The sequence below is a fragment of the Plectrocnemia conspersa genome, unplaced genomic scaffold (assembly GCF_051122295.1).
Source record: "Plectrocnemia conspersa isolate PC_06_02 unplaced genomic scaffold, ASM5112229v1 ptg000011l, whole genome shotgun sequence".
Taxonomy (NCBI): Eukaryota; Metazoa; Arthropoda; class Insecta; order Trichoptera; family Polycentropodidae; genus Plectrocnemia; species Plectrocnemia conspersa.
In genome coordinates, this window is record NW_028277175.1 from 24,431,782 (window position 1) to 24,451,223 (window position 19,442).

Genomic DNA, 19,442 nt, shown 5'->3' on the forward strand with positions numbered 1-19,442 from the left:
AAAATATATAAAATATATGTAGGGTTGTTATTAAATTACTATGTAAGAAGATCACATATTAAATAGACAAATAAAAACTTTCCATCAAACGAACCAAACATATAATAGTAACTATTGATTACCAGTGAATTCAAATCTTGTGCGGGTAGCGCTGCGCTTTGTGGAGTTCATTCTTTGCCACAAGCTTCACAAGATCGTGGCGCATGCCACATTGATTTACGCATTATTTAATTTTGAAATAATAAAAAAAATAGCATTTAATTACGCGTAATTTATTTAAATTTATGTGTAAGGCATAACAGCTTTACGATAATGAACCATGTACAGATTTTTTTTAAATAGTACACAATCCATCTACCAACTGCGAGTATCTAGATAGGAACAAATTAATACTATCCGATATGTAGTTAAGAAGTCGAATTTCTGTACTTATTTAATAATTGTATATAACACGTTCTTCAAACAGTTTTGGGAACAAATGCGCTGTTAATGTAATAGTGCGCATATCCGGATTATATATATTTATTATCAGCAATTATTACAATTTCAACTGTCGACGCGACTCGAGAGAATCATAACACAGCATATATTGTAGGAATTTAGTATGAAACAAAAATGTATAATATTATTATTAGTAGAATTTTTCTCTTAATTGAATGTTTTTTTTTAATAAATTACAAAAAATAGATTTAATAAATTACAAATCCAACATCGAAAATCAAAAATACCGCTGCTTCCCTCTTCGCATCTCATAGTTTAGTTCGACGTCTAGAACCCAAAGTTAAATCCGCTTTAAAGACGCCTTGGATGAACCCACGGATAACTTGTTATTTAACAAATTGTTAAAGTAGTCGGTCGTGTATAGCTTTTATATTGAAATGATATTAAAGTGTATAATTTATTATTACAATCCTAATATATTTTTTTTTAATTTTATAAACAATTTTGATGAATCCGATGTATTGCGCTGTCAAATAAAAAATACTTCAAAACCCCTAGCTTAAACCCGATTGTAGGGATTTAGCGTCTGCGGCATTATTTTGACGACTTCTCTAAAGTTTTTGGTCTTATCTGCGGTTCCCCGAGGATGACTCGTTTTGTTCCGCCCCTAGTAACCACGAGTTTCTTTGGATCTTAGCACGAGGCGAGATAAGTCAGAAAATGCGATATCGCTTTTTGTTTATGCGAGGCGCAAGATTTTAAATCTTGTCTCCTTGCTCCTGCTCTCGCTGTTGTCGGCTTTATACTAACAACAGAAATCTATGTATTATATAATATAATTTTGTGTATTGTGAGATGTATAGCTAGGAGCTTAGGCGAGAGAGAGCTTAAAAAAGTTCAAGGTTAGTACATGTGTTTGAGCTTTCGTGACCGAGATAATGTTGGATCAACGGAAATGATATGTTTTTCTCGTGCTAAAAGATAACGCGAAAAACCATTAAAAGAATGAAAAGTCAGATAATAAAAAGATAAGACTTTTAAAATTATTGACCAAAAATACGTTTCCAGAGATGATGTGCAAAATTTGTCAGTGTTTCTGGAAATCAAAAATTGTTCGTTCTATCGCAACTTTGTGTTAAATCTCGCAGTATTTTTGCTAATGAACTTGAATAAGATAAGATAAATTCTATTTACCATTTTTTTTTAATTTGTACATTATTCTTATTAACACTTGATAAAGCTATATACATTTTTATCATGTGACATAACATAACTAACAATATTTTAAAATAAATCATTGTTTCTGTTCTATTTATTATAATATACAATATTTACTTAAAAGTATATGTACATAATAATAAATAAATTTCTTATTTAAAAATATAAACCTCATGATAATAATATAAAATGATATACGATATTATATGAAAATGTTATAAGCTATGTACGTATATTATACGTATATTTCATTCACGACACACAGAATATGCTCATGTAATGGAATAATCAAACTCATGGCCCGAGCTCGTTAAATATTCAACGTTTATGTATTTATTTTGCATAATAATTACAAAACTAATAGGAATCTAGCTTTCAAATATGTAATATTATAATTTAATATAACATACTCATTATATTTTATAGAATTATTACGGTATATCAAAATTATTAAATTACGGTAAATATTATCATACATAGTTGCTTAAAATATGTGCTTTTAAAAGTTGATCTATAACAATCGAAGCTCAGTGGAAAAGTACATTGTATGTTATTAGTCACCCTATCAATGTTTTCCGTACAATCTATGATACATTTTTTTCGCAAATATACGGTTCTTATTACGTTTTTTATGCTGCTTTATTCTGTCATATGATAATAGTTAATTTGTTTAGAAATATAACAATAACAGCATACTTAAAAACAGTTAGATAAAACTGGTAAAAAAATATTTTTGCTTTTAATTAATATATTTTAGAGAATGCCAGGAGTTTTAAATTTTTTTTGCAGACCTCATAAAAATCCAGGTCTCTTTCGCCAATTTTGTCCTTAGCCGGGCGTACCCGTTAAAGACTCCTCTGAAATAGCCTCCACCCTACATCCACGTATTGCCCTCTTTAGATGGTTAGCTAGTAGTTTAAAATACCTTTTATACGTGCAGCTTTTAATGTCTTGTCTGCGTGTAGACGAGAGAACTGTATACCGCACAGTCCTGAAAGCGCGGTCTGTGAGATCTTTGCAATGTCAAAGATTTGATTTACACAAACCAAGCCCGCGCAGAAGTGTTCGTGCGTGTGAAAGAGCTTGAAGCTGCGTCTTCAGTCTGCCGCTCAGTTGTGTTACGTATTAGTTCTTATCATATTATTATCCCCAATTCCGCTTCAATAGTCGTTTATTATTTTTTCAAAAAAAATATGCTGTTTCACCTTTCCCATCCTTTTTTACGCGAATTTTTTTCAATTATTACTATTGTTAAAAATCATTGAAAAAAAGTTCATAAAACTAAATTTTGTTCCCATTTTAAAATTTTTCTCAAAAAATAATGATTGAAAAATTGTTTAATTTCGTGTATTTTTCTTTCAAATACTAAAGATGGCTTTTCACATGTCCGGGATAATTTTAGATAGAACTTGATGAGCAACAGTATTCGAAAATCTTTGAATGACCTTCCAGTAGCTAAAAATCTTAACGTGCAACTCAATCTCTCATGATGTGATATAGCTTCAGGAACACACTACTTTTTTATGGTTTAATTTCTGGTGTCACTTGTGCTAGTAGTTCACTGTAAGCGGTTTCGTCCATTTTCATATAATTTCTCCAATCATTAGGATTTTCTAGAAAATCCTTCATTTAATTTATGTATAAATTCTCAGCAACCATGTTTCACAGAACTTTGAACGTCGGCTTTTATTATTAATTGTTTTGTTAGCAACAAACAATGAATAAAAACAAATGAATATCATCACTAGGCAACATAACTGTATGAAGTGGATCGATGTCGAGAATCGAGGCTCGACTGAGGTTTTGCATCGTGCAAACTATACCGTGCAGACAAGACTGCACGTGTGGTCCGTATTTTTTGCGTCCAGCGGCAACTCCACCGTGACTGAAGCCTACAAAGCGACTTCACAGAGTGAGACCCTCCTTAGAGAATCATACTGAAGTATGTGCTACTTTAAACTAATAAAGACGGCATTTCCAAAGATTGTAAGGGAATTTTTATGATAAAACGTTAAGTTTAATAATTTTATGTATAACACAATTTAATAAAAAATAAATGATACTAGTCTTAATTTATGGGAAAAAACTAATTACACCTTTTAAAATTTAATAGAAAAAAATTTAGATAGAATAGTGCTAATTTAAATACATTTAGTTAAAGATCTGGAACCATTAATATGTTGTCTTTTCTCTCTAAGGCAAAATGTGCTTTGGCATTTTATGCTTATTTTTAAATTTAAGGTTGTTTTTATCTCAGTCCCCAAGATTATTACTCCTGTTTCTCCTCGTATTCCAATTGAAGTGAAATTCTAAAATTTGTTTATTAAATTTTAGCATGAGTTACAGATGTTAATCTAAGTATTAGACGCCATGTTTCTATTCTATTGTACATTGGAGAGGCGGTGAAAAAAAATGTCTACCTTTGGTAAATATTAATACATCCGTTTTATTTTAATTTTTCACCTCTCGAAATATTTATTTGAGATTTTAAAAAGTTTTTTAATTTATTGGCAATTAATTAAAAAATTAAAGCACTGTGAAAATAACCACGTATTTTTAAATTTTAGGATATCGTTTGTATATAAAATAAGGAGAAACGACATAAACAAACTTTCCAGATAGAATTTTACGCGGTATTGAGTAATCATTATTTAGTGAAGCAATATAGCTTTTAATTTTCAAGTATGAGCGTATTAGATGTAGCAGATATTCATGGTTTTTGTATTTGAATATTTAATAAATCGAACCGTCATGCCATACTGTGTCGAAAGCTTTTTCTTTATCTAACATTAAAAGACCAGTACTCTTAAATTAGCGCATATATGCTTCGTCAAACTATTAAATTAATGTTTTGTGAGTAAGTTTGGCGCAAGTCGAGATATTCATTGATGATATCATTCCCTAAAGATTATTTTTTTCAAATATTTAGCTAAATGCCGGTAATAAACTAATGGGACCATATCTGATCGGAATTGTAGTATTCTTATCAGACTTTTTTATCGAATGAATTTTAGCGTTTTTTCAAATAGTTGGGTCAATGAGGGACCAAATACTATAACATCGCGTTTTAAGGTCCAGCCAGATTTTATTAATTAAATAAAATTCATTAAATTGTAACAATATAAAAATATTTATTTATTGTCAAGCTGCAAACTTTGAAATAACCCACGAGTATAACCGCCTCTACAATCCGTCTGAAATTGTGTCTTTATTACACATCGCTCGGGGATATTTTCAATCAGATATGAAACTAGATCATCTCCGGTTTCCATTTCTGCGTCTCTCTGCTTATGTCTCACTTTTAGCTTTCCATCGGCGATATAAAAGAAATGGCCGAACATAAAAAAGGGTAGCGCGATTTATACACAATAATACTTCCTGGATGTGTTTCCTTAGTGGTTGTAGGCACGCGTTAATAAACGCCTATTTATTTCAATTTTACGTCCGTGTAACGCCTTTGATATCACTCTGTGAGCTTTATTTATTCTTTACGATGATGTTTTTATTTTAATACATTTTTTTTATATATATTATAGTTTTTTTTAATAAATGATTATTGTCAAAGCAGCGTGACGAACACAAAATCCCTCAATTACATAATCGATTCGTCATATACCTTATCACTGTAACGTCAATAAAAAATAGTACATCGCACCAATTAAGAAGTAAAGTTTTTTATCCTTAATTCAATATTTTTTATGATAGTTCCTTTAAGGGATTAAAAAATTAAAAACTAGTTTTTAAAACTTTAATTAATTATTTAAAATAAATTTTGCAACTACATCTGTATTTCATTACATGTTTGTACTTTGGTTTAACAATATTATAATTGATCAATTTGTGTTGTTTGGTTCTTTTCATTTTTCTGATTAGTTCTTCCACTTTTAGTAGATGAAATTTTAGCATTAACGTGATCTTTTAGCCTTTATTTATGTGCATTTCTTAATTCTATTTGTATTTTTTTTATGAAAATACATCGTATTATAATCACATATTAAAAAAAATGTTCGAATAAGTAAACCCGACTAAGATAATGATAACCTAATAAAGATTTTTGACAGTAAAAATAATTTGGTTGTCACAAATCTTACAAAAAAATGTAATATGTCGTAAGTTTAAGAAACGCTGGATATAATTTGTTCCGCTCTATCTCCGAGCCTTGTCAGCAAATTTCTTATATACGTATTTTGATTTATTCGACACTCTTTTCTATATATCTCATCTCCGTCCATTTTTCCTCAATATTATTTTCCATCTATTTACCACCTAACACGTACGTTTGAAACATATAAACATACGATAGCTACATGTGGCTATAATATAGCATACATAAACGAATAAAAAATATATTTGATATTATGATATACAAAGCCTGTCGCCTATTGTTACATTGACAAATACGCTTTTCTCTGAACCAATAAGCTTACTACTTTTACCCAACAGAAATATATATATTTATTTATAGAAAATTTTTCACATGGATCGCTACTTTTCATTATATAGTATCATAAGCTACTCTTAATAACAATGTCATATTTATAAATTTAAATAATAAAAAAACGTGTATCAAGATATTAAATCACAAATTAAAATTCATGAAAATCAGTGTTTAATTTAATAAAAATATAGTATACATAATTACGTAATAAGCAGAGCGTATTATTTTTGTGATTTAGCTTTGTTAATTATCTTAATAATTAAAATATAATTAGGCAAAGTCAATTAAACTGCAAACACGAACGAGTGTGACTGTTTCAATCGGATAAATATTTTACTTTGTATTTATAAAGAAAATTAACGAGCTAATATTTTTAAACATCACGTGAACACTTATTTAACTTAGCACGGGTCAAAGATCATAGGCAGTAATATAATGATTTGTTAGTAAAAATATAAATTTTATTTTGTTAATATTATCTGTGATTAATATACTAATATATTTTCAGATTAATCGAAACGCTAGCGTTTCTTTTTTTTAATGATTTTTTTTCTTGTAAATATCGATTAATATGCATTATCTAATATATGGTAATTTAATTTTGGCTTAAATTTAAGGTTTTCAACGTGTGATAATTTTTGCTTATTTTAAAATGTATTAAAAATAATATGAAAATGTTTATTAAATATTATTTGTATAGATTTATTGCAATTTATAAAAAAAATGTAACTGGTGTTACTCCACCCCGAACAAGCATATGTTATAATGGGTCTTTTTGACGTAAACGCGCTCTTTTTATTAGCTATCGATCGAATCCCTTTGAGCTGAGTTCCAAAATGTGTTTATTAAACTTTAGTTTGGAGTCAAGGTAAGCCCAGGTATTGAACGATAGATTTTTATTATACGTTCCCCTGTTCACCCTGTTCGCTTTAGATTGAAAGTGGCAAAGGTTTATATATTTCGTTTTTTTTTCACTTTTAATTTTACACCTCTTATAATATTTATTGAAGTGTTTGTAACTTATATGCGAATAGTTAAAGTATGTGAGCATTAAAATGGCTACGTTGTCAGCGTTCTTAAATTGGTATAATATAATATATACGATTAAAGAAAATGACTCAAAAAAACTTCCCAGAGGAACTTTTTTTAACCCTTTAGGTGCGGCAGGTGTTTTTTAATAAGTCTGCGAAAAATGACAATAATCCATGCAAAAAAAAAGTGTTTATTTTGATTATTTTTATGATAATTTATTATTTAATACATGTTACTTAACCTATATCCGTCTACATTTTATTTATTATTTGAGATAAAAGGGGGGGGGGAAATATAAAATTAGTAACGTAATGACAAAAAAAAATGTTGCAATATATGTATATCCTATAATTAAGTCATGACAGAGAAATGTATTGCATATAAATAATGCTACTAACAAAGATTTTTTTTAATATTTGTGAGACACTGTATACAAAAACATTACAAAAAATAGTTAATAAAAAATAATACTGATTGGTAAGGCGAGACGTTTTTTATGGCCGTGACTATATATCGTTCCGCCGCACTCAAGAGGCATAAAGTATCGGAACGATATATCGTTCCACCGCACTCAAAGGGTTAAGGAAAATATATACATAGATTTTCTTTTCCATATATCAACGCACTAAGTGTAGCAGATGATATTTTACGTTTATATAGTCTTCTATATATGAGAATAGTTGGTTGTCGAAGATAAACAAAATATTTTTTGGTATCTTTCGTTGTAAAAATTAATAATATTTTTTGCCCATTATTTTAAAAATGTGTATTTTATTTGTGATCTTTATACTAAATTAGTTGCAATTTTTATAACAAATATAACTGGTGGTACTTTAAAATCACTGAATAATTAATTGTATACTATAATTTTATTTTTGTTGTAAGTGCGCTCTGTATCTCTTAATATCGATCTAAGGGCCGCAATGGAATCAAGTTTTTTAGAACAAAGTTGCAAAATGAACAACTTTTTTATTTCATATGGGCTTATTTTTTCGATTAGAGTAAAAGTGCGATGTTTAGTCAGTAAATTTATTTCTCATATATAGAATTATGACCTACGAATGTCGTGCTAGTCAACGGAATACTAATCCCCCCTAATTACATACCTTATTAAGTTATTCACGTTGAACTTTTCAGTATCAAAAACACATGCACACATTCCTTCCGGCCTTACATATGTTGCCGGCTTGTAAACCTCCCCGAAAAAAATAATTAACTAAACCTTTCTTTTGCATTGTTTCAGGAATTGGCTGAGTACGTCGCCGCAACGATTTCGTCACACGAACACGCCACGTAGCAATATCACGTGCGTCACGTGAAAAATTTACGCGGGGGTAATTCGCTTTTAAAGGCGCCATGTTGGGTCGTTCAATAAATTCTTCGGTTTACCATTACCGTTACCGGGTCCGGGTGTACCAAAAAACATAACCGGCCACCACTAAAAGCGATACTCAGATAAAATTTACTATGCGCACGTGTCAATTTAACAGTTTCGTAATGTGCGCCTGCGGGGAAAAGGATGTGCAATAACGATAACAATTAAAATAATTTAGCCAAGTTGCGAACCGTAAAATAATAAAATAATTAAAAATATGTGAGATTAAAATTCAGTGTTACCATATCAACAAATATATGCTATACTTTTTAGTGTGATTTGTAAGGAAACAAATATGTTTAATGATCTGTTCGCGTGAGGATCGTTAAATAAGTGTGTGGAAGTTTTCTATTGTTATATATACATATATATAATAGAAAAAAACATGAGTTCCTTGACCGGATTTACCGCCAAATTCGCGGGACTGTTCCTGATTCTGTCGCTGTTCCACCCTCATTATGGTGAGTACAAAAAATTAAATATTAATAAATTCCAATTAAGTGCGCGCATTTTCCAAAAAATCATATCGCGCAGCTAGATCGTAATACCGTTGTATATTGCCGTCGAACACGACATAATAAATTCATAAGTGTACGGGCCGGGCCACTTGAGCGATAAGTGATTTTTATACGTATATTACATTTTAATATTTTTGTGGCACTACTATAATTATTTTCGTTATATCATTTTAATGTCGAAAATAATGCGTCTGTTTAAAATTACATTTATCATCCGATATGTGCGTCATTTTCAGTTCTGATACATGTCTAGCGACACAATATAAATTGATATACAATAGTTTGATTTTGTGTCCAATTTACTGTTGCGCATGCGCGCGCGAATATGTTTCATTTCGCTATAAATAAAGAGGCGAGTGAGTGCTCGCGTCTATCGGCAAAATGCCGCCGCTGTGATAGCGTCTCATTGATAATTAATAATAGGAAACAATCTGATACATTACTTATTTTATGTAGTTTTAAATGGCTAGGGCTTAACTTATAATAATTTTAAGCTACCAAAATTAATTCATAGAATAGAAAAATTCTCTAAAAAAATGTTTTATAATTGCTTAATAAAAACATCACATCTCTAAAAAATTATTCTTTAACTCCCAATGACAATAAAATTAATTTGACCTTTCAATTCATCTTATAGTGCGTTTTAGCTATAAAGTACGGTTTTGGGAAATACTTGATTACATTCCCGATTTTATCAGGAAAATCTCATAGCTCCTCTGTTTTTATATTCTTAATCTGTTACTAAAACTACCTAATTAGTAAAGATGTATTATGGTATTGTGGCGACCACACACAGGTGCTTCACTAGGATCAAAATGATCATCCATCCACTTGGATGAACCACACACAAAAGCCTTCGTCACGACCAAAAAAAATCGCACAAATAACACGAATTTTGTTCTTACATTAAATATAATATATTTCTTTGTTGCGAAACGATTACAGATATAATAAACCATCGGATCTACAAGATTCCCGATGCAATGCAATATGACCTTGGACAATGCCTATCAATCAAATGTCGCTTTCTAAAGGCGTATACCTATTTCACCGTTCTAAAAAGCGATTAGCTCGATGATTGCTGCATAATTGTGCTTGATTAGCAAGCTTTTTAGCCCTAGATATTCAAGCTTGGACTCCGATGAGGAGAAAACAGTCACCAGCAGCCACTCAAAGAGACCATCAAATTCATCCCGCATTATTGAACAACAAATATATTCATAATCACTGTCAATGGGCTTTAATGCACTTGAATCACAGGTTTTGACTTTGTTGTTCGTAGGCTTTATTAAAACAGTGAAAAACTTTCTCAATACAGGTCGGTGTTTCAAATTTCAAAAATCATTCGACAAAGTTGATCATGAATTTCTTCTTTGGAAGTTAAAAAACTCTTCCTTGTGCTACTAACTAGCCGTCAGTTTATAAGCTATGGTAATCGTAGCTCTAACTAATATTTTTCTCGTTCTGGAGTACCTCATTAACACAATGTAAGTACTCTGCTATTTATTTTCATTTACATACAATTGGTAATTAAGAACGTTAAATATTTAATATGGATTAGTGGACTGAAAGTGTTACAGAGCATTTACACAAATACGGATTCGCTGTCCTAAAAATGACATATTGTTACTGTAAAACTGTCTATATTGTCACACTTCATTACATTTTGCATATGTTTTAAGAAAATATTTCCAACGATAACACGCTAAGGATGCTGTGTGCTCAAAGGTAGATTCCTTGTTTAAAGAAATAGTGCAGCAATGCACTCCTTTTTGTAAAACATGATTTTTACCTTTGGACTGTGAAGTATTATTTACGCGAATACGCGTGAACGGACCGTAATGTTTTAAAAAGAGGCTGGTAGATTCAGTATTATTGTTTTACAAATATTTTACGTTGTTTTATTATGATTTATGATTTTTTACTTATCAGTGATTTAGACGCTAAAGTATTTTAATGTAATCTAGAAAGCAGGTAAATAAAGAAAAATCATAATATTATAGAAAAAAATTGAAAAATGGAAAATATTACTTGAAAGCAAATTAGCGCTTAGATAAAATTTAGGTTGTTGCTCAAAGAATTGATGTGAGATAAAAAATAAAATAAAAGATCTTAATATCTTTTTTATCTGCTTTATTAAGATATTTCTGTTTTTATAACATAATACATATTACAACCATCGATATTGTATTTTATATTTCAAATTGTGATGTAGTATTTAAAATGAAAAATAATATTTTTTTTCTTCAAAAATGTATTTCATAAATTTTTTGGTTAAGTCATTAAAAGTAATTTGTGTTTCTTAAAGTTTTAAAATAAGAAAAATATTAATGACGTTATGAAAACAGTATGTATATGCAGTTGTATTAATTATCTCAATAAGCCCACGCTAACATTAAATCACAATAGTTTCTATAATTAATCCATGTTTTCTAACGACTCATTGCACAAATATAAAAAAAATGCGTTGAGTTCTGAACCTAGCAAAAGATATCCACAAAAACGCGACGACAGGATTGAATTCACATATTCAAGTGCGAAAGCATATATTATTTCCACTCGATAGCTCGGACCCCCGGGGGTCCGTATTTGGTCTTCAAATATCACTAGTGCGCCTAAACAAACCTTTGCGGAAATGTCTGTGCCGTTTTACCAAACAGCAAACATCCCCGCGGTGGTGTCCATGAACTCCCGCAAGACCTGAGCTGGTACGAAATTATATTGATATATAAGAAGGCGTTAAGGGTTCATGTGTACCATTAGGTGTCATATATATGAGTTTTTTTATTTGCGAAATAAATTAGGTCCATTAAATAAAAGGTTACATTTATAAAAACAAGCTATAATACAATACAAATGGAAAGTACAATAATGGTACTACGTCTCATTTTCTTTCTTAATGTTACGTCCCAGAGAGGAATTTGCTCTTCAACAGTAGAGATCTCTTTATTTGCGAATCTCCCTGTACCAGTATTTTGCGAGAAAATGTATCTACATTTTTTATTTGCCTCGCAGCCTATGGTTATGGTTTTTATTTTTTTTTGAAGTGGCCTACTAATCGTATGATCCTTTATAAATCCACGTTAAAAGGAGTCATTTAAACTAAGGTGCTTTATAAATAAATTATCGTTATAAGAACACTTAAGAACTAGAACTAATCACTACCTGATTATCTAAACATAAACATATATCAACTTGGAACAATTTTTATTACCTTTTGCTATTATTAAACAATTTAAACGCACGGTTAAAAATTATGTCGCTCTTGACAAAGACATTATGAGAAGCGGTAAATAAGCCTTACAGCATAATTGGTAAAAATGAGCCATTTCACGTTGCATCAAATATGCTTGCAAGAAACATATAAAAGGGTTCATAAGAACTTATACACTTTCCCCTCATTTGAGCAATACCAAACATTAGCTCTTCAAGGAGTACTTTATTTTTGTCTAATGGTCTGCTATACCATTTTAAACCATCTTAATCCTTATTATTTGACGCTGCCACCCGAATTACATGTATATATGGTTATACATATATGTAAATATGTAAGATAGATTCATCAGTAAATCTTATCATTAAGACTTGAGGACCCAACTATTTTAATCGGGTTTTTTTCAGCATAACTTTCTCTTCTGCAAGAACAGACATTATTTTTATAGACATATATGGTGGTTAATTTCATTATAATACAGCAGAATTTTTCTATTATATTTTTTAGTATTCTATGGTGTTTACTAACATGATAACATTTGCTAGCAGCAACGATATTTTTTTCTTTTTTAAATTACTTTAAAGAGTTTATTTTTAGTGTATAAATTTATTTACTTCTATTATTATATTAATATTTACTTTTTGTTATTTATTTATTTATTAAAATTATAACCATCGTGACCTGACAGGCAAACCTAATGCGTCACGATAGTCAAAAGTACTAATACATCATAATACATACAAATATAAACAAGACAAAACAACAGACACAAATCACCTCAACAAGTGTGCATTGTCCCATACGAACTGAACCAAAACTCCATAAGTGCAAGAGAAAATGTCAATATTACTATGGACAGAATTGAGCAGATAAATAGCTTTGGCCAGAGAAGAGTTGGCAAGTGCTCCAGTTCTACACTTAACAGGCAAGAATAGTGGACGCGACCGAGAACTATATCCACCTTCAGGAGCCCACATTTGAAGCTGCTCGAGCACTGACGGATTGTCTACGATGCCCTTGAGCAGTTTCCAGAAGTGTTTAATTACATAAACGCTTCTGCGAGTCGACAAAAAAACGTATCCCAGGGCTCCCAAAATAAAATCACTGGGAAACAAGAACGGATAATACCCGTATTCCTTCAAGTATAAATATCGAAGAAATTTACGTTGTACTTTTTCCAGCTTCAATTCATTACATTGATTCATTACGCCTGGGATCCAAATGATGAAGCTAGTTTCTAGTATGCTGCGGACTAGAGTATCATTAAGAGTGCGCAATACTAAAGTATTCCTGTAGTAACGCGCATTTCTCAAGATAAAACCGAGCATTTTTAAGGATTTGCTATGAGTCTCTGCAATGTGCTGGCTAAATTTCCAACGTTCTTCGAAAGTCACTCCTAAATCCTAAGTTGAAGAAAACCTTTCCAGAAAATATCCTCCTAGATGGTGTGAATATTTTGCCAGCGTTAATGACCTTGAAAATGAAATTGTGTGACATTTCTTTACACTGAAAGGCAATTGGTTATAGCAAGCCCATTTCCATATAGAGTGGAGGTCCTCCTGTAGGTCGAGGGAATCAGAAATCGAATGCTTTTTCTTGTAAATTTTCAAGTCATCTGCATATAATAAAAAATCTGAATGCTCTATTGCTGTTTCTATGTCATTAATGAACAATAAAAACAACAATGGACCCAAATTGGATCCTTGAGGTACTCCAGTAGGGGTCTTATATCGTTCTGAAAAAGAGTCACTATACTTGACGAATTGATATCTATTGGTCAAGTAATTTGAGAATAGATTTATGAGATCTTCAGAAAACCCGAAATTAGATAACTTTTTTACAAGTAAAGCATGGTTAACTTTATCAAATGCTTTTTCAAAATCTGTGTATACGACGTCCACTTGTACACCAGAGTCCAATGATTTTGAAACATAGTTAGACAAAACCATTAGATTAGTGACAGTGGATCGAGATTTACGGAAACCATGTTGTTGGTCGAGAAGCATAATCCTGCAATGATTAAAAATGTATTTATGCAAAACAATTTCAAATAATTTTGCAGGTGAGGTCAATCTGAGATTTGGGACCCTTTTTATGAATCGGAGTGACTTTTGAACATTTCCACAATTCTGGAAAACAAGACGATCTTAAAATTAAATTAAATATAAATTTTAGAGGTTGTAAAATACCAGACTTACATCCTTTCAGAATGTAGTCTGGAATAAAATCTGGTCCAGAGGTAAAAATGGACTTTAGTCTGCTAAATCCATATTCCATATCAACCAGACTAAAGGCTTTGATTGATAACAAAGATGACCATGAACGATGAGTCTCATCGTAATTAGAATTAAACTCTAAATGTGACCCATCATTATGGTATACGGTTTGAAAATACCTAGCAAATCCATCTGCAATCTCTTCAGAACCTTCAAAATTATGTATATAACTACTATTTCATTTATTTAAGAAAGTCATTGAGATGACAATATTATCCGTAACAGCTCAAATTTGTATTATATTTAGCGACCAATAAAGGATAGAGGTTTCTTGAAAGCAATACTTTTTTATTTGGATGATTCACTGAAATTTTCATTGGCAAGCTCACATTTCTTTCCTTCTCAGAAGAAGACTTTAATAAACACGTTTTTTAGAAAGCAATATAAATAGGTTATTATTACTATAATAGATACCAATATTTTTAAATAAAAATCTTCCTAATTATAGAATATTTTATAAAAAAAAATACAACAAAATTCAATTACTCAATTAACTCAATTTTGCATTAAAGTTTTTAAAAATATTTTTCTGCTTTACTTTTACAATATAATATGATACAGTTTACTATACACTGCATTTCTATAAAGTTGAGCTTTAAATCGATGGAAAGCAATATATATGATATCTTAATCGAGTTATAAAAAAAAATTAGTACATAAAAATTCGGCCAAAAAGGGATATATTTTTTATTATATCATATTTATTGCAAAAAATAAATTCCAATATGCCATTTATTAACATTATATAATTAATTTTAAATTTGCTAGAGTAATTGAATCACCAAGTGGTATAATTCTAGAGGGCGTTCGAAAATAAATTGAAAAGTTAGCAAAGTAAAGCGCACCCTCTAGATTAGTTTACTCTATTTTATGCTATATTGAGTGCAGCAGACAAGTAAGGTCTTTTGGGGGACTGCCCTCTGACTTTTTTGCTCCCTCAGCATATTTTAATATTTAATCTTTGTATTATAAAATAGAAGGCAACAGCAAACCTCTGAGGTATAATATATTCCTTTCCCTAGTACGCTCATTGTTACCAGCAAGTCTCCAACCACCTGTAAACTTACATAAACTCATAACGACTTTTCCCAGGAAGGTCTTAAATTACAATGTCGCATCTGATTTGCGCTTCTGCTCCCCCTCGGAGCGAGTACGACGAAAGGGTTAAAATTTCAATGTTATCACGCTAACTAAATTAGTTTAGAAGTGTATATATTAATTTTAATGAAGAGATCTGGTCGCAATAGCGTCTGAAGGTTACAGGCATCGGGGATTACGCTTTACGGCGTTGAGTTTTATATATGCATGTTTTTTATTATAAAAGAATGGCTTATTTCACCGATTTACGACGGTGTCGTGTTTTATAAGGCTGTGTAAAAATGATAAACGATTTAATACAGTCAAATGGTAGAATAAGGCGTTGTAAAGTAAAATTATACGGTATGAACCTCTTGGTAGAAAATAAAACTTAAAATATTCGAATGTAAAGCTAAATTTAATTTTGTTGAAGTTGTAATATAATGATCACGAGTAAATCTACTTACTGCTCTATAAGATCATGTTAATAATTATAAATCGTAATTTTAGTTATGTGAAATGCTTAGAAATTATATTTTTGTTTGTGGATACGAAGAGAGAAGCGGCGGTTTTTGTGTTCTTCGCTGGCCTTGACATTGAGTGCCTTCTTTTGGTACAAGTCTCTGTCTGAGTACCACTTCTCAGAGAAATTCTTTCAGAAGTGGTCTTCAGATGAACTATTTGAGGTAAAGTAATAAGTGGAGTCCTCAGACAATGTGTCTAACAGGAAATGATAAAAAATAGTTATACCTGGTTTCATGCGTTCCAGTATTTATAATATATACATGGCAGATTTTTTTGTCCGCTTCTTTTTTGTTAAGACGAAAAATTATAGATAGGGGTCGGATTTCAATGTACATTAAAATTAAGTCGATTACCTTATTTGACAACCAGACTAGAGAAATGCGGGTGATTATACAAGGCACACGGTGCTTTTGTGCTCCTTAATGATGCGCGTATCGCAAAACAGATCCTAACATATTAGAGGCTTTATTGCATATGTTTTCTACGTGCTGGTGAAATAAGTAATCCTCTTAAAATAGATCTTTTGACTTTGATTCGATAAAGCACATTATTATCAATTTTATAATCAAATTTAAGTGGTGTGTTTGCTACAGAGCATAGTGAAATTTTTGATCTTTTAGCAGATGATTATCCACATATATTTTAAATATAAAATTTATGTATCTTACAATCCTATAAAAAATATATTTTAATGAATAGTTTAAGGTCATCGGCAAAAAGTAATAATTTGGAATTAAAAATAATTGTATTAATATTATAAATATACATGAATGGGCCAAGATCAAAACCTTGCGGAATTCCTGAAGTGGCAATGTTTCAGACGACTTGAAAAACTAATTTTTATACATAAACACCATTCTGTTGATTAAATTATTTGAAACATAGTTATTAATTATGATTTGGAATACTTTGGCTACTGATAATAGAATTGAAATTGGTTTGTCGGTTTAGCATATTATAGTATGAGAGTAAGTTTTGTATTCTCTTATACATCAAGTAAATTATTTGTTTTTAATGAAATACTTTCATTAGTAATAATAATATTTTCCTTAATTTACCTAAAATAAATTAATGACATGCGTATAATTAAATATAATAAATAAAATTCATAATAATATACTTGTTTAAGATATTATTATGGCAAACAAATTTTACCACTTATTAATGTAACAAATAAATTTTATTAATCCACGCGTGAATGTGCGTGCTGCGCATACAACTAGAGAATTATATACATACATATATCCAGCGATGTTAATTATTCATTTTAATTATTTCCCCGACGTTATTATATACCGCGTGAATGTTCAGATAATTAATTTAAGGTTATAATAACCTGTCGCATCGGGCGGGTACTTGGCAAAGCTCCACTCCGCAGGGCAACTGTGCTTTCAACCCCTTCCCCAGCGCGCTCACCTTTTAATAATAAAGTTTGCGCGATAAATAATTCTCGATTCTCTCTCTTTCTCTCCATATATACATATATTATTTATATGAACACACGTACGAATAAAGTACGTCGGAACCCGGCCTTGTGTGTATATATTTTGACACGACGCATAAATAAAAAAGTTTTTTTATTTTATTTTATTTTTTACAAAAAAAATAAAAGTTATATATAGTTTGTTACTTTGTCGGTATAACTTTTCAATCTTCGGCAAAATATTATACAAAAAATAAAAGTTAAAATATTTTCTTATAGCTATATATGTATATCTATCAATATAGTACGATCCATTTTTAAGCTTAAAAATAAAGTGCCTGTTAGGTATAAAATTGCTTATTGCAATCGATATGCCGCTAAATAATAAATATGATAATATTACATATACTTATTGTGTCATTCTTTGATGTTTAAATTTTATGTTTCAGTTCTATGCTTGAAAATAAAAGTTATATTTAAAGCATTTGTAATCTTTATAAATTAGTTCATCTAAATACAAATTTAGTATCAAGAATTCTTAATTTAGGTTTTTGTAGAATAGTAATTTTTTTTTAAAATAGAGCTTAATTTAATTTGACAGTCTATGAATATGATATTATTTCTCTGCTTAATTAATTGATGCTCCTACATTTAAATATGTTACTTAATTAATGAATTTCTATAGAGATCGATCTAATAATTCACTAATTACTGATGAAAATCTTAATAAGATGGATCGAATGCCATCGAAAAATAATGTTTTTTTAATAATTTTTATGGACCATTACAACGACATTAAAATAATCATGAAACTAAATAGCTCAATGGTTATTTAGTTATTTAAATATTTATATTAGATCGCCGTGTATTTAATTAGTGGACCAATTTGGGTGAGCGTGAAGCCTTCTATGCTATAGAAGGCATAGAAAGCTTCACGCTCGTGATGTGCCATAGAATATATGTTATATTGCTTTTTAATATAATATTCACTGGATGTACCAATAGACATTTATAATACAACGCAGGACTTTTAATTAGAATCGTTGAATTAACTTTAAGTTGCAGTTTTTGGCTATACCATTGTAATACATGTCAATCTGTGTCATTCACTAATGTGGCAGTGGTGGTGTCAATAGATATTAGAAATATAAGTACAAAGTTGTTTAAATAACCTGTGGAACTCAGGGGCTTATTATGTAGAGCGATGATTTACAAAGAATAATCCTTTTTTTAGGTAAGACTATTGTATAATATACATGTACAAGTTTTTTTCTAAAGAATGCTATCATGTTTTGTTTATTATGTATTATATATTTCAAACTATTAGAAAAAATTCTGGTCTTTTTTTTAAAGAAGGCCAGCAAAACAATATATATTTTTTTTCTAATACATTGATAAGATCGGCAGAAAACTAATGGGTCTATATTAGCTTACATTTTCATAAGGCTTTTCGGGTTTGAGAATGAGAATAATTTGAGCTCTTCATTGTTATAGAAAATATCCCAAACTAATAATGCCATTATAAATATACATAACAAACCTTATGTATACGTTAGGGAATTTTTTCAGGGCTCTTCCAGTGATTGAGTCATAAACAAAAGCTTTTTTCGTATTTGTCTTTGTCTCGATTACTTTTTGCACACTTAAAGTGTGTTGCGAAAGAATCTGCTTTTATTTATTGCTACGAACCCATTTTCAATTTTCGTGTAGAATTAATGGTATTTGTATTTAAGGTCGTATTTTACAAAAGTCCATTTAGACTTTTTACTTGAAATGCAATGGATTTTTATTTTAATATTTATCGTAAAAAGAAAAGTCTGGGTAGGGAAAAATAATTTTGTAATGATACATTTAAAATATAGAATTCTTATACATGGTTGAATCACTATTTTATAAGTTAAAATG

General features: G+C 30.2%; 2 protein-coding genes across 4 annotated transcripts in view; one reads left to right on the forward strand and one right to left on the reverse strand.

Annotated features, from left to right (window-relative positions):
* The window catches only part of LOC148230056 (neurotrimin-like), a 521,584-nt gene that overhangs the window by 382,624 nt on the left and 119,518 nt on the right, over positions 1-19,442 (reverse strand). The window lies entirely within an intron of this gene.
* LOC148230057 (neurotrimin-like) overlaps positions 1-19,442 on the forward strand; it is a 305,728-nt gene that overhangs the window by 169,284 nt on the left and 117,002 nt on the right. For both annotated transcript variants that reach the window (XM_088197578.1, XM_088197577.1), the window contains exon 2: positions 8,373-8,965. In XM_088197578.1, coding sequence (XP_088053704.1) covers positions 8,890-8,965 — 76 coding nt within the window. In that variant the 5' untranslated portion in view covers positions 8,373-8,889. The remainder of the gene's footprint in view (positions 1-8,372; positions 8,966-19,442) is intronic.